The 12,788-nt window shown below is 46.3% G+C and overlaps 2 protein-coding genes across 2 annotated transcripts; both read right to left on the reverse strand.

Annotated features, from left to right (window-relative positions):
- Positions 1-55: 55 nt before the first annotated feature.
- Positions 56-3,435, reverse strand: BDR25DRAFT_235074 (uncharacterized protein; the record flags this gene model as incomplete). The annotated part of the gene is made up of 4 exons (XM_033685500.1): positions 56-685; positions 1,208-1,780; positions 1,820-3,113; positions 3,245-3,435. 4 exons carry the CDS (start codon positions 3,433-3,435, stop codon positions 56-58), a joined length of 2,688 nt encoding a protein of 895 aa, XP_033544122.1.
- Positions 3,436-9,762: 6,327 nt separating this feature from the next.
- Positions 9,763-10,104, reverse strand: BDR25DRAFT_317035 (uncharacterized protein; the record flags this gene model as incomplete). The annotated part of the gene is made up of 1 exon (XM_033691643.1): positions 9,763-10,104. One exon carries the CDS (start codon positions 10,102-10,104, stop codon positions 9,763-9,765), a length of 342 nt encoding a protein of 113 aa, XP_033544123.1.
- Between the last annotated feature and the right edge of the window lie 2,684 nt (positions 10,105-12,788).

Genomic DNA, 12,788 nt, shown 5'->3' on the forward strand with positions numbered 1-12,788 from the left:
GAGAGTCACGTTTCTTCTGTTCCTCCCAACAAAAGCCAAACAATGAGCGAAATTCTTAAGCACCTCCAACCAGGATGCTGGCCTCCTTCCACACCTTCTCGAGAGCATCCTCCGGTATCTGATCAATCAGCCATCCTCGCGCTTTTTCGACAATCAGCTCCCATGTGTCCTCTTCACTAGCCATCTTCTTCTCGAGGAACAACACAACAATGGCTGTAGCTAAGATGATCACAATAGACTCCTCACCTAAGCCGGTATTCGCCGACATTAACTTAGGAACAGCGGCTCGAGCTGCATCGCGATCAATCCCCATAGTATCGCACGGCAGCTGCTCCCTAGACCATGATCCTTCAAAAGACTGCCTGCTGATTAGACGTAAGAGTAGCTCCTCTTTACTCAAAGCTTTCTCTTCCTTACCCCTGCCAGACGCCTGCCGTTTGATAATGGCAGGAGCAGTTGCAGAGCTAATTGTGGGACCATCATCGAAGAGACCAAAACCCATATCCTCATCACTTTCATCACACTCTTCCTCGACTTTAGCTTCTCTATCTAAAAATCTATTAGCACCAATCTTTCTTCGCTTCTTGCTTGAGGCGGTATGGAGGACTGAAGGCGTAGCAGAACTAAACCTTGGGGTCGCTTTACCCCTCTGTCGTTGGGACATTACAGGAGCTGAAGGAGCTGACTTGCGGGCTGCTTTGCTGGCAAGCTGCATACGGGGAGCCTTTCCACCAGTTGACTTACGGGCAGTCTGCCTAGTGCGAGCTCCTGAGCGAGTACTTGTACCTGCACATTTTATAAGCAATTGTCTTGTCCTGTCTGGTGTGCGTCTTTGAGAGCGAGGAATGGAAATTTTAAGACGTCTTTTCCCCAATACCTGCCGAGACATACCTACGCCGCTCCTAGTTTCCGCCATGTCTCCGCTCGGGAAGCCCGTGAATGCACTTACAGACAAAGGAGAAACAGACCCTCGACCGCCCCGCCAGCCCCCGCCAGTCCAGCCACTTCGAGTACTTCCGCTACCTCTACCACCAGTTTGGTTCCGTAAAGCAGAGGCAACTTTGAGACTGCCTGAACCAACAGGTGACGCATATAACGGGAGATCGTACTTACTAGCAGACTTGACCTCGGGATACAAGTCATCCTGGTCAATCATCTCAAAGTCCTCAGTTTCGTCATTGTCATCGCCAGGCAGAGTTCGGTCGACTGTCTTTGCTAAGGCATTCTTTCGCTTCTCAGCGATTTCAGCGTCGTCGGCTTCGATAGCAACGAAGGAGCAGTACTTCCCACCAACTTGGAATTCAACACCCAGTCGAACAGCCTCTCGTTTCTGGAGCAGCGCAAATTGTGCTGGATACTTGTCTTTAATAAATGCGCCCGCATCCGTCTTCAATTCACAAACCCAACCACGGCCTTCTTCAAGCTCTTGAGTGGCTTTTCGAGCAGCCAACTGATGTATCATTTCTCCAGGCTCTTTGCGTATTTCAACTTGGATTTCGAGTTCGAGAGGCCCCTCGGGTGACGTGCCCTTGAGAATAACGCTCTTCGGTACTTGTCTAGAAGCCTCCGGAGACAGGAGCAGGTAGACGCAGGTTCGGTTGAACGGGTAAAGCGGCGGAATTTTATGCGGAGTTTGAAGAATCTTTGGTCGGCCAAATTTAGGGAGGCCAGCAAAGATGTCCTGGGGCTCGTTTTCTTTGGGATGTTCTTCCTTGGAGTCGGGATCATAGAGTGATATGGGCTTGTTGCGGAGCGGGTACCGACCTTCCACTTGACTCTCCTTCCCCTTGGCCATACTAATACCACGTTCGCGGTCTACTTCAAAATTAAGCTTCAGGCGAAGAGAGTCCACAACTGAATCCACAGTATCATCCTCATACTTGACCTCTAAATGGTAATCACTGATGTGAGGTGTCAGTGCTCCCTTTAGCATGCGGACGATCTTGCCATCCAGTTTCTCCTTGTTGCCAACCATCTGAGCGAATCCCCTGCCGGCTCTGGCAATACCCTCGATGAGCGAACTTGACACACCACCTCCGATACCGATTGGAAATACCCGGACCTTGCCGTCTTTGGTCTCATTTTCGATATATTGGAACATTTGATCTTGTGACCAGATATCTCCATCAGTCAAGAGCATGAGCTCTGTGGTAATCCCCTTGAGGCGACCCTCAACAGCAGCTTTCACGGCCTGGAAAGTTTCGGTCCCGCCAAAGTTCGCGTCGAATTTGCTAACGTACTTCATGGCGCGATTAAGGGTATCTTTCCCATACAGCTGACTCTTTGGCCACAGAAATTCGTAGCTTGAACCAAAAGAGCAGATATTGAACATGACACCAATAGGTAGTGACTTCAAAAAGACCTGGAGAGCAGATATAAGGGTTGCTACATTCCCTGACATCGATCCTGACCGATCCGCAATGAAGATAATCTCCGGCTTGTGGGGTTTGAGCGAAAACTTGGGAACTAGGGTCGCCATGAGTGCGCTCTGGTTAGGCAAGGTCGGGTGCACTTCAAGAATTGCTTGAGGTATGCCAACATCCTTCGCAACAATCTGGAGGACGAAGTCCTTTTCAAGTTCGGCAGTGCCAAGTGCGAGCGTGGCAGAGGCTTGGGATGTGGACGGCTCCTCATCGACAGTGTTAGTCGACAGTGAACCGAGTGACACCTCAATAGGGTGAGACGGTGATATAACTTTCTTGATTGGAACACCTTCGGCCATGCAGATATCGACCGTAATTGAGATACCTCTAGAATGATAGGCGGAAAATGATTCCATTAGCTGGCTCGGGTACGATCCATACCGAGGGGCGATAGACGTCGGCATGTTCAGACGGATGCCATCGACTTCGGCATCGTGCTTCAGCTCCTGAATGTATCTGATGGTGATGAGAACCTCGCTACCCTCTGGGATGTTGCTGACTGAAGTTGTGAAGACGTCCGCGGCATCAGGGAGTTGTTCCAAGAGCGCGGCATTTCCGCCTCGCTCTTTGGTTTTTTCATATTGTTTTCGTGCCTCACCCTTCTCTTTTACGAGACCGAAGATGCTACGTTCGCCAATCTGGCACTTGAATTCGACTACACTGACGCCGTCAAAGAGTGGAAAAGTGTACCTGGAAACGTTAGCAGAGGAAACCAGCTAGCCATGATAGACCTTTGCCCAGTCTCATATTATCCTACATAGCATGCAAAATGAGAAGCGCAGCGGCTTGGTGATAAATAAAAGAGTTAGTAGGATACTCACCGCACTTCGCCGAGAGGCTTGTCCTTGGATGGATTGAAGAATGTCTGCCTGAGAACTGTGCTCGAGGCGGTAGAGAGAATGGTAGTGTGAACGTCAAGCTTCACCTGAGGCAGGTACGTACGGCGTAAGACATCTTCGACTGTATCGATATAATAACATCCACAGATGTGGGGAGAGGACTGATAGGCCATTGGATGTATAGAATTGGTGGTGCAATTCCTTGAAGAATGTTTAATGATATGAAAGATGAAAGAAGTTTGAACGCAGAAGGGTGGAAGGCAGTCCTTTTATATTGCAGGGGGATTGTTGCCTGCGGGGTTAAGGTCAATCTTCCCCTATGCCAAGGAATATTCTTGGTGGGTGGGTGGGAAGACGTACGGCGTAGGTGAGTCACAAACCCAAATGGCGTAAATACAGAAACACCAATCCCGTTAATAAGATAAAATAACGTGTTAAGATAAAGAAATGGATCCTTCACGTGATTTGATTTACCCCCACTTGTGCATCCATTTCCGCTGGAAAGCAAATATTCCCATCTCCTCACCAGGCCTGTTAGCTATTGCACAATTTTCCAGTCCTTGTCTAAGTCGGTCACGAAACCTCAGATACACACCCCTGCGGTCTGTGGGCACCCCAGGTAGTCCCACACGGCAAGGATGTGAGGCTTCACTAACGGCTAGAAAATATTTGATAGAAACAGCTTCTCCTTGAGCACCCATTCCGCCTGGGGGAAGGCCCGAACACGAATGCATGAACCCTCTCATATCTCCAGAACTTGCGTCCATGCTTCCAACACAGGGAAGTTGAACGGATCTTGCCCTGGAGACCTCTTCCGCACAGTCGGCGATGTGATTCGCAAATGGTGGTCGGTCTAGCATAATTCGCTAGATTGCTGGCAGCTTCTTGGATTTGATACCCTACTTCAGGGACATCGTTGAGGATCTGGTCGGTACGATGAAGTACTGAACATCTGTCCATACAAACTGGAAGTCCAATATCTGCCTCAAAAACGCACTTTTCTGGTATTATGTTGACTTCGACGTCCCCCTGAATCTTTCCAATATCCATCGCGGGCCTTAGCAAGATATTACCTGCACCCGAACCCATAATCTCATCGGCAACTCTGAGAACTGCAGGGGAGTCGACGTGTTTCCGTGCTTGTCTGGTAGATCCGGTGTCATATTCTCGATATCCAGGAGTTTCGTAATAAGCTGTGACGCGATGATGCTGGAAACACGACTCATGGGTTTGTATGCGCTACTAGCCCTAGGAACTTGCACTGTATATGTTATTCGGAGAGTTCCTTTTTCACCAAGCGAATCGACTGAAGTCCGCCAGGTTCTCCATTGATAACACAGTCACCTTTCTAGGGAGATAGGCCACCCCTATTTTCTAAGAGATATAGAGTACCCCTCTTTCCACCGGCCTCTTCATCGGAGACTGCTGTCGAGGCCACACTTCTTTGGATTACTGTAGATCATTTCTGCAGTAGCGTAAATGCGATGACCGAGGCAGCCATTCCGGCCTTTATATCAACCGTAAGTGGTTTTACCGTCATTAAATCTAGAATAGGGACCTCTCCACCATTCATCTGGGCTCTCAGGGCCTTGCTTACAGTAACTTAGAGGGATGTAGGGAGTGTCTCATAGAGGTAAGCGCTGAGGCATATAGCATGCTAGCGGATTGCAGTCGGCTATGTTGCCTCCTAAGGCTACGGTGTCGCCATAACGCCTCAGACGCACTTGACAACGCGCCTGGGTACTAGCAAGTTGATTAGCGTCTAAAGCAAACGTTTGCGTACGATATATTGTGTTGATTCCAAAAATTTGGGTTCTCGTTGTCTTGTTTTTGATCTGATCGCCAGTAAATAAGGTTGTGCTTAACATTGGTTTTTGCAAAGCTCGAACCAATCAAGCGCATCGTCAAGCGCTAGCAGGGACCCCTGCAGCCACCCCCCAATCACACAACGCATCCAGAGTCTGATTTTAGTCCCTTTCCAATTTAAGATTCAAGCTATGAATAACCCCTACCAGGCCAAAACCGATCCCCACTGACGTCAGATCGTTCCTACATAAGGTGAACGAAGCGATCGAGCGCTTCACATCATTTCTTGCCAAGCATCCCGGAACTCTGCATCATCGCCATCTTTGCAGTGCTTATAGGCTATGCAGCTTTACTACCCCCTCAACATCGCTATTGCGAGCCAAGCGTAACTTGTGCATTAGAGCTCTAATAGGCTCGATAATTCCGCGCTTGGTGCTACCAAAGCAAACGATAAAAGGGCTCAGCAATTGTATAAATATACAAGCCAGCAGGTATTTTAGATTATGCAGCATAAGAAGTTGAAGACGTACAAGAAATATGCCCTGGCGGAGGTCGATGCTGATTTCTTATCCGCAAGTAAGACTGCAAAGGTCGATCGCTCCGCACATCTGGTACAACGCTGCTATCGCGTTTGTAACTATCAACGTTAGTCCAGTTCCTAGGATGCTGTTCTTAGGACCCGTTGTCCCCAGTCACGCGACCACATAACGCGGAACCGTGATCCCGGGGCCCAAAACGAAACTGTGCCCCGGAACTATCCTAGGATAGTAGAAGCCCTAGGAGGACTATCCTAGAACAGTAGGAATGCTAGGAGAACTATTGTAGGACAGCAGAAGTCCTGGGAAAACTATCCTAGGACACCATAGACCTTAGGATGAACCGTGCACTAGAACTCTGTTCCTGGGAGTGAACCAGCCTGAGGATTGGGCCGGAATTTTCGAGTGGTTTATATTCTAGCTTATCTGAATCTGAATCACGATCTACAGCTGGCCTCAATCATCTAAAGAAGGAAGCATGCATGATGCTTCAGGGCATATGGGATAGTAATTATAAGTAGCTAAGCTATTCATGTCTGAAAGATACCTAACGGTCCTAGTGTGCCTTGAATTTCTTCACTTTTGCTTGGGCTCCATGCTAACCTGAGCGGTTTCCCCTTTACAATATTTTCGTTCCTGGCCAATGCCTGCAAAATCATTTTTTGCGTTTCTAAGGTCCCTTCGATCTCATGGAGAGTTGGCTTCGAAGGCGCGCTCGGATGGGTTGTCGAAAGGGTCAAATTACCCTTAACATTGATTACTTTGTCTCTGTGCTTTTTCTGACGATGTCTGGAGCAATTTATTGGTTGACTTTTATTATGTCCAATAGATGCGTTCGGTGTCATGGTCGGCTCGAGTCTTCAGTCGGTTCTGGTTGGAGAAGTCGGTGGAAAGACTGGCTGTTTAAGTACATCACAATACATCGAGGCAGCAATATAACGACTGGCTTATCTAAAAGCGAAAATCGACCCCGTTTTGGTCTTCATATGAGGAAGCGCGAATGTGCTTGAAATAACGGCATACCTATATATATATATCAAGGATTACGTCCTCCGCGCTACGGAAACAAAGTACATTCTGCTAGACCAAACGGGGCTCTCTAGAAACTCCAGGTCCCGGATGGTCTCTTGACTGGTTTCGGAACCCAGTCACCGTGAACCATGGGTGCAATATAGTCACCTCAATCCACGTCAGTCGCTATGTCCATCTGATCGTGCCCAGGGACCCACGCCAGTTTCCGGGGAAATTATGCTCGGAAACCTGCAGGGATTGGTTCTGTCCTCCACAACTTTTCTCTGGAGCGTGGTTTGACACTGCCAAGCCCCCTACATCGAGATGAGCCGCACAAAGCTTTTTGGAGGGGTGACAGGCCGCCATTCATCCTTTTCGTTAAAGCATTCTTTCTCCTTTTGTTGTTTATATCGGCCAAGAGCAGCCAATGTCTCCGCTGCTGGCCAAGTGGTTGGTGAGTCTCCCTCCATCATGCGCTAAACGAAAGGTTCTGCCATTCGGTTGGCTCGGACGCCTTGGGATATACGTTTAGTATGTATGTCAATAGAGCCATTATCATTCTCTCGGTGAAAGTTGTGTTGTTCCTAGAGATATCAGCGAATGATGCACCCCAAGCGTAGACTTAGATCTTACATGTGAGTTTCGAGGCCTTTACTGCAAGTTACTATAATCCCGATTCCGAGGTGAGCTGCTAGAATAGATCCCCGTTTACCCAGCTTCTTACGATATTTCAGGCTCTCTCGGCGCTGCTCACTTACTCATAGACTAACCTGCTTGTGGTGGCGGCCGTACATTTCTTCTAGGATTACGTCTAGGACGACGCTGGATATATCCTTACCGTGGGAAAGTAAGTGTAGCAGGTTTGGATTATTTTGTATATCAATGCGTTTTTGCTCAAAATAATGGTAAAGAAAATCCCTCGCCATTCTAAGCCTAACTGGATCCGTGGCAGAGTCATGGTTAATCGTCTAGGCATGGCGGAGGCGCTTAGGGGAGGTCGGTACCAGAGGCCCTCCCGTCCCCATAAATGGCGAAAGGCCTTTATAAAGCTTACTGCATCTTGTCGAAGAAAAGAGGCACCGAGCTGAATGATCTCTCGTATATTGTTAAGCCCACGCTTAGAACTGCCTCCGTACAGGGAGTCTAGCCTCTTCACATCGCGAAGGTAACGAGTGGGCGGGGGCGACGATGCCGACCATGTATACATATTATCAAGTACTGGGCTCAGGCTCCAATTCGAGGAGGCTTGGGATGGTGATGCCGAAGAGCATTCGGTGTGACGCTCCGCTTGGGAGACCAGGGCAGAGGAGTAGTCTCCGCCACATTATCCATGTTATTGTTTGTCGGCTCGTTCGAGTCGGCAGCTGTATCACTCGCAGTCTCAGGCGTTGGGTGGGACATAGAGCAGCTTGCCGTCGGTGCCACGATGGCATCTTCACCGCGGTCTGGCACTTCCGTATCAACACTTGCAGCCTGCTCATGGGGAGATGGCTGATCTTCTAGTGTGGTATACATGGCAAAGAGGCCACGGCTATCGAGAGTTTCTGCAGTTGCTGACCGAGTAACTAAAATTATGGAGCGTGGTGATTGCGAGTGGTTCGCGAGGAAAGTGTTGGACGGCTCGACATTCTCTGCGACGTGTGAGTGATATGATGACTCCTGTGCGACTTAAAATATCTCCCAGGCAGATGGGCCGTGATCAACAAGCTGCCTGTGTGGCAGGAGCTTCGACCGGACATTGTCTAGATACTCAGGTTCCGCAACCGCGAGAAGGGACAGAAATGCTCTAACTGAGGAAATGAGCTACCGAGATTTAGTAAAATCGTTTTGTAGGGTGCTCCTCATACCTCTTCCTCCCTCATTCTAGTCCGAGCGTAGCTTAGAAGCGGGTCATTGTTATTAGAATCCTACTCGGTATTAGGTCTAGTCTTGTTGGAGTGACCTTACTCACCAGCAACACGTAGCGCATGGCGTTGTAAAGCGGTGATATTCAAGTTGGGTGGCAGGAAGAAGATGTAAGAATAAGACGATTTTTAATGGAGACTGTTGGCAGCACGAAAGCCAACCGCACTCCACTTGGATTTCTAACTTTGTCGATGGGCCTGAAGAGGCCCCTGTTAGGGACCGCATGACGCTTGACATCCCAGGTTCAAGGATAGTCCTTCCGCCGCTGCGGTTTGACCCAGTTCCGTTTTGAGCCCCTAGAAACTGAAAATTCGATAGGAGTGTGTAGTCTAGAGATGGACTTGACTGCGATCTTGTTTCGGGGCGGGCCAAGATGGCCAATGGGCCAATATTTTGACGAGTCAGAGATACCAGGTAGCCAGCCAAACTCCCAGCAAATCACTCCAACCACATCAATCCAGACTGAGCCGAAGAGCCCTGTGAGGAAGAAGACGAGAGGGGGAAGAGTTTTGTGATATTGCTGCTGGTTGATTTTCGATCAAAGTGGTGAATCTCCTTGCGGGACACGCTGTAATACGCATCCTATTTCCTTTTATCCCTGTGCAGAGTCATCAGGTACTATCTATCCACCATTGCATCGAAACAATACCATTACAGCTTGTTATTTCTCGGCGCACACCTTATTCGCACCTAATCTCGATTGTCGACGTCGTCGCGAGCTGTCTCATTTGTGTAACGCGTGCCCTGTGTTAGGGTGGCTACGCCTTAATGGGTCCCATTCTAGTCTCGCTGCGGTCACTCAAAGTTGCATTGCCTTCATCGCTTCGTGCCTCCAACAACTTTGTACAAAGGAAACGTTATTGCCATCAATAATACAAGATTTCACGGGTCGCTGATATCCACAGCCTCCATTTCTTCCCTTCCTAGCCAGGCCAGCCCTAATCAAAGTAAATCCACACATCAGCAAGAATATCATTCTGCCCCTTCACAAGGTCTTGTCCTTTATAACATTGAAATTTACTACTTGTCCACGACCACCTTACACTCTACTCGATTGTTGCATTAGATGCCAAAGAAAGATCTAAAACATACGTAACGGCCGATTCATGACTGTGCCTTATACCACTAGATTCGCCTGCATTGCGTCGCTTTCACCGTGTCTGCGGGTGTTCTGAACGCTTACTGGAACGTTTAGCCAGGAGTGTGTAATCCACAAGGTGCTCTATCAAACTATCAGATTCCTCAAGGCCCCCAGGTATTAGAGTTTTCATTCAGGGACGTCCAAGACTCCTGACTCATAGTGTAGGCCTCTGTCTCTGACACTGCAGTCACAAAGCTCGGAGCTGGGCTGGCGCCTGCGTCATTAGTCGGTGCCTCAGCTTCCACAGGATTTGTTCTCTCATTCGCCTGGCTAATTACCTCATCCCTCTTATCTTTGCACCAGTCCCTCGCGTTTCTGTACGCGCGGAGTCCGTCTCGACAGGTGTCTGGGGCGTCAGTCATCGCAGAGGATCGGAGCTGAGTCATATGGTACCCTGGACGGCCTCCAGGAGTGCGTGGCGGGGCTACGTGGCTGGTGTACATCTTGAGGTAGTCATCATGATATGTAGACGTTACAGTGTATGGTTTGTTGTCATAAACAGGTTCAGCTCTTCCATGTGACTAAAGGCTATGCATACCTCTCGCTCCTGATGCACCGTCGTAACAAGCTTATCGTTTAGCTACCGCGGCTAATCCATCCGGCCCCTTCGCTACTAGGAAGAAGTTTGGTGCCATGGGGAGATCGTGCTGCGTCAAAGGGATGATACGGCCGCCAGGCTCATCGCGGACTTCCCGCCTGAGCTGTTCTAGGTGGGTGCCGTAGTAGACATCCGGGTTGCCGAGCTTAAGAGTGCTGTCAGTCAGAGGGTCAAGGTTAGTGAACAGGATTCCTCCTAAGCAACATTTCGCACCCTTAATCTTGCCCTTAATAATAGGAACCACTAATTCCAACACTTATTTTTCTTTAGTGGCATGTGCATCTGCTCGTTTAGATTTTCTGAACTCCCCATCAGAAAATTGCAACAGTGAAAGAGACAGTTGAGGTTGTGCTAATATTTGTTTGAAATCCTCCTAGTTGTTTGGCTCAGCAGGTACACTACCATCAGAGTATTTGTATACATCAGGATAAATTGCGTTATCAACAAGGTGTTGTTGAAAGTCACGGTCATACACCCCAGTACTCTTTGTCGTATTGGTGGTGGGCTTAGTACTGGTGGTAGTTGCTGAACCCCGTAGTCGACTCCGAGAACTCGACCGGCTCGAAGAATGTATAGGTTCGGGGAACTAGAAAGCATCGTCAGCTTTGATAAAAGCTAAGTGTCTTGCAATACGTACGTCCTCACGTCCGACAGGTCTGGACCAGTGTGTCTAGTAAATGACTTTATGTGTTTCAAAATACTCAGCTTGCAGAAACAAAGATAGTCAGCTATGTGTTAAACAGTTTAGCAATTTTTCTTCCGCCTAGCAGCAAAGTTTAGAGTGACCGGCCGGCGGACTTGTTGTTGTGGTGAACAAGGTGGGCTTAGAGCAGCTTGAATGTTTCTTTAGTGTTAAATGGGCTCTGACAGCTAGCTGCTTATAGTATAAGCACTTAAGTAGCAAGAGTAAGAGTGGTGTACAGTGTGCACAGCGTATAAAGTAAGTAAAGTAAGAGTAACATGTTTCTAGTTCTATTACTCTTTTCTTTCCTCTGTACAGAGGAAAAGGGGGATATCTAGATGTTCACGCATAGAGGTTTACACATAAGCATTATGTAACAGAGATACGTAGTCCTACTTGTGCGCAATTACTTATATCTAGACTGTAACGCTGCTGCTGTGTACAGACACTAGCAACTTTTTTTTTTGTCTAAAAAGTTACTTTCTGTACATATTACTTTCTTTTTGTCTATGTAGGTCTATTTAATTACATTCTGCCTTTACTTTACCTTATTTATTAAGACTTACCTTAGTAATGCTGTACATTAAAATAGGCTAGTTACACTATATAAATAGCTTTATAAATAGTGTAAAGTGTTTTAAGCTATTATTATCTAGCCTTTATATGCTTACCTTATAAGTAATTTAGCAGTGTATAAACTATTTTATGTAGGGTTTTATACTAGAATAGTGTAGGATCTTTACATAAGCAGGTGCGTAGAGAGGTGTATATAATAAGGTTTTTTTTTTTTCTTTACTTTCTTTTCTTTATCCTTTACTTTCTAAGCCTTACTGTACTATTCCCTAGCTCTTTTCTTTTTTTATATAGTGCTAATAGTAATAGATACTCCTGCCTGCACACACACACACACACACACACACACACACACATAGAGAGAGAGAGAGAGAGAGAGAGATATCTCTCTAGCCTTCCTTTACCTCTAGCGCTGTTAGTGCGGGCGTCTTTAACATTCTTATGCAGTCTAGTAGCCTAGGGCGCATTTATGTTACTTTTCTAACTAGTTTTACTACTAATTAGTAGTTTATTTAGTGTTTTAGTATAAATATATAAATTTTTTAGCTCTTCTACTTCTTTCTTATATAAAATGCTAATTATAAATAGGCTAAGAAGTAGCATGTAGCAGCTTTACTATTTTATAATATTAATATTATCTTACTTACTAGCACTAATCTATAGCTGTAGGCAGTAAAGGTTGTGTGTTATAAAAAGTACTTTTATGTAGTTCTAGTTTAAAGTTATAGTTAAGTTCTAGTAACTTTATATACTTATTATTATAGTAGCACTACTAGTGCCTTTTTTTTTATTAAGTGTTATGTGTTAGCTAACTTCTAGGCTAATGCCTACACCTTATGTGTATAGTAAAGCTGTGGTCTGCATTATAACTACTATATGTAAGGGGTGGTAGCTTTTTCTTTTTTTATATACTAGATAAATAAACTATCTTTTTTACATATTTTTCTCTTTTAATTTTATAATAAGAAAAATAAGTGCGTATAATAAAAAAAATAAAAAAGATAAGCTTTATATAAAAGTGTTATTAGTCTAGTTAGTTTAGAGCATCTTTGCGCATAGAATCTAGCTAGTCTACAGATGCTTCTATCTAGACAGAGAGGCAGTTAGTTAGAACTAATAATTAAAAAGCTTAGTTTAGTGTTTTCTTTATACATATATTTACTAGGTTGTCTTTACTATTAATCTACTTTATCTTAGTAATTTCTCTTTTCTTATATAATTTATAGAGTAATATAATGTTAATTATAAGTTACTTTTTACTAGTAGTGCCTAGC

Source organism: Lindgomyces ingoldianus (assembly GCF_010093535.1).
Source record: "Lindgomyces ingoldianus strain ATCC 200398 unplaced genomic scaffold BDR25scaffold_30, whole genome shotgun sequence".
NCBI classification, from domain to species: Eukaryota; Fungi; Ascomycota; class Dothideomycetes; order Pleosporales; family Lindgomycetaceae; genus Lindgomyces; species Lindgomyces ingoldianus.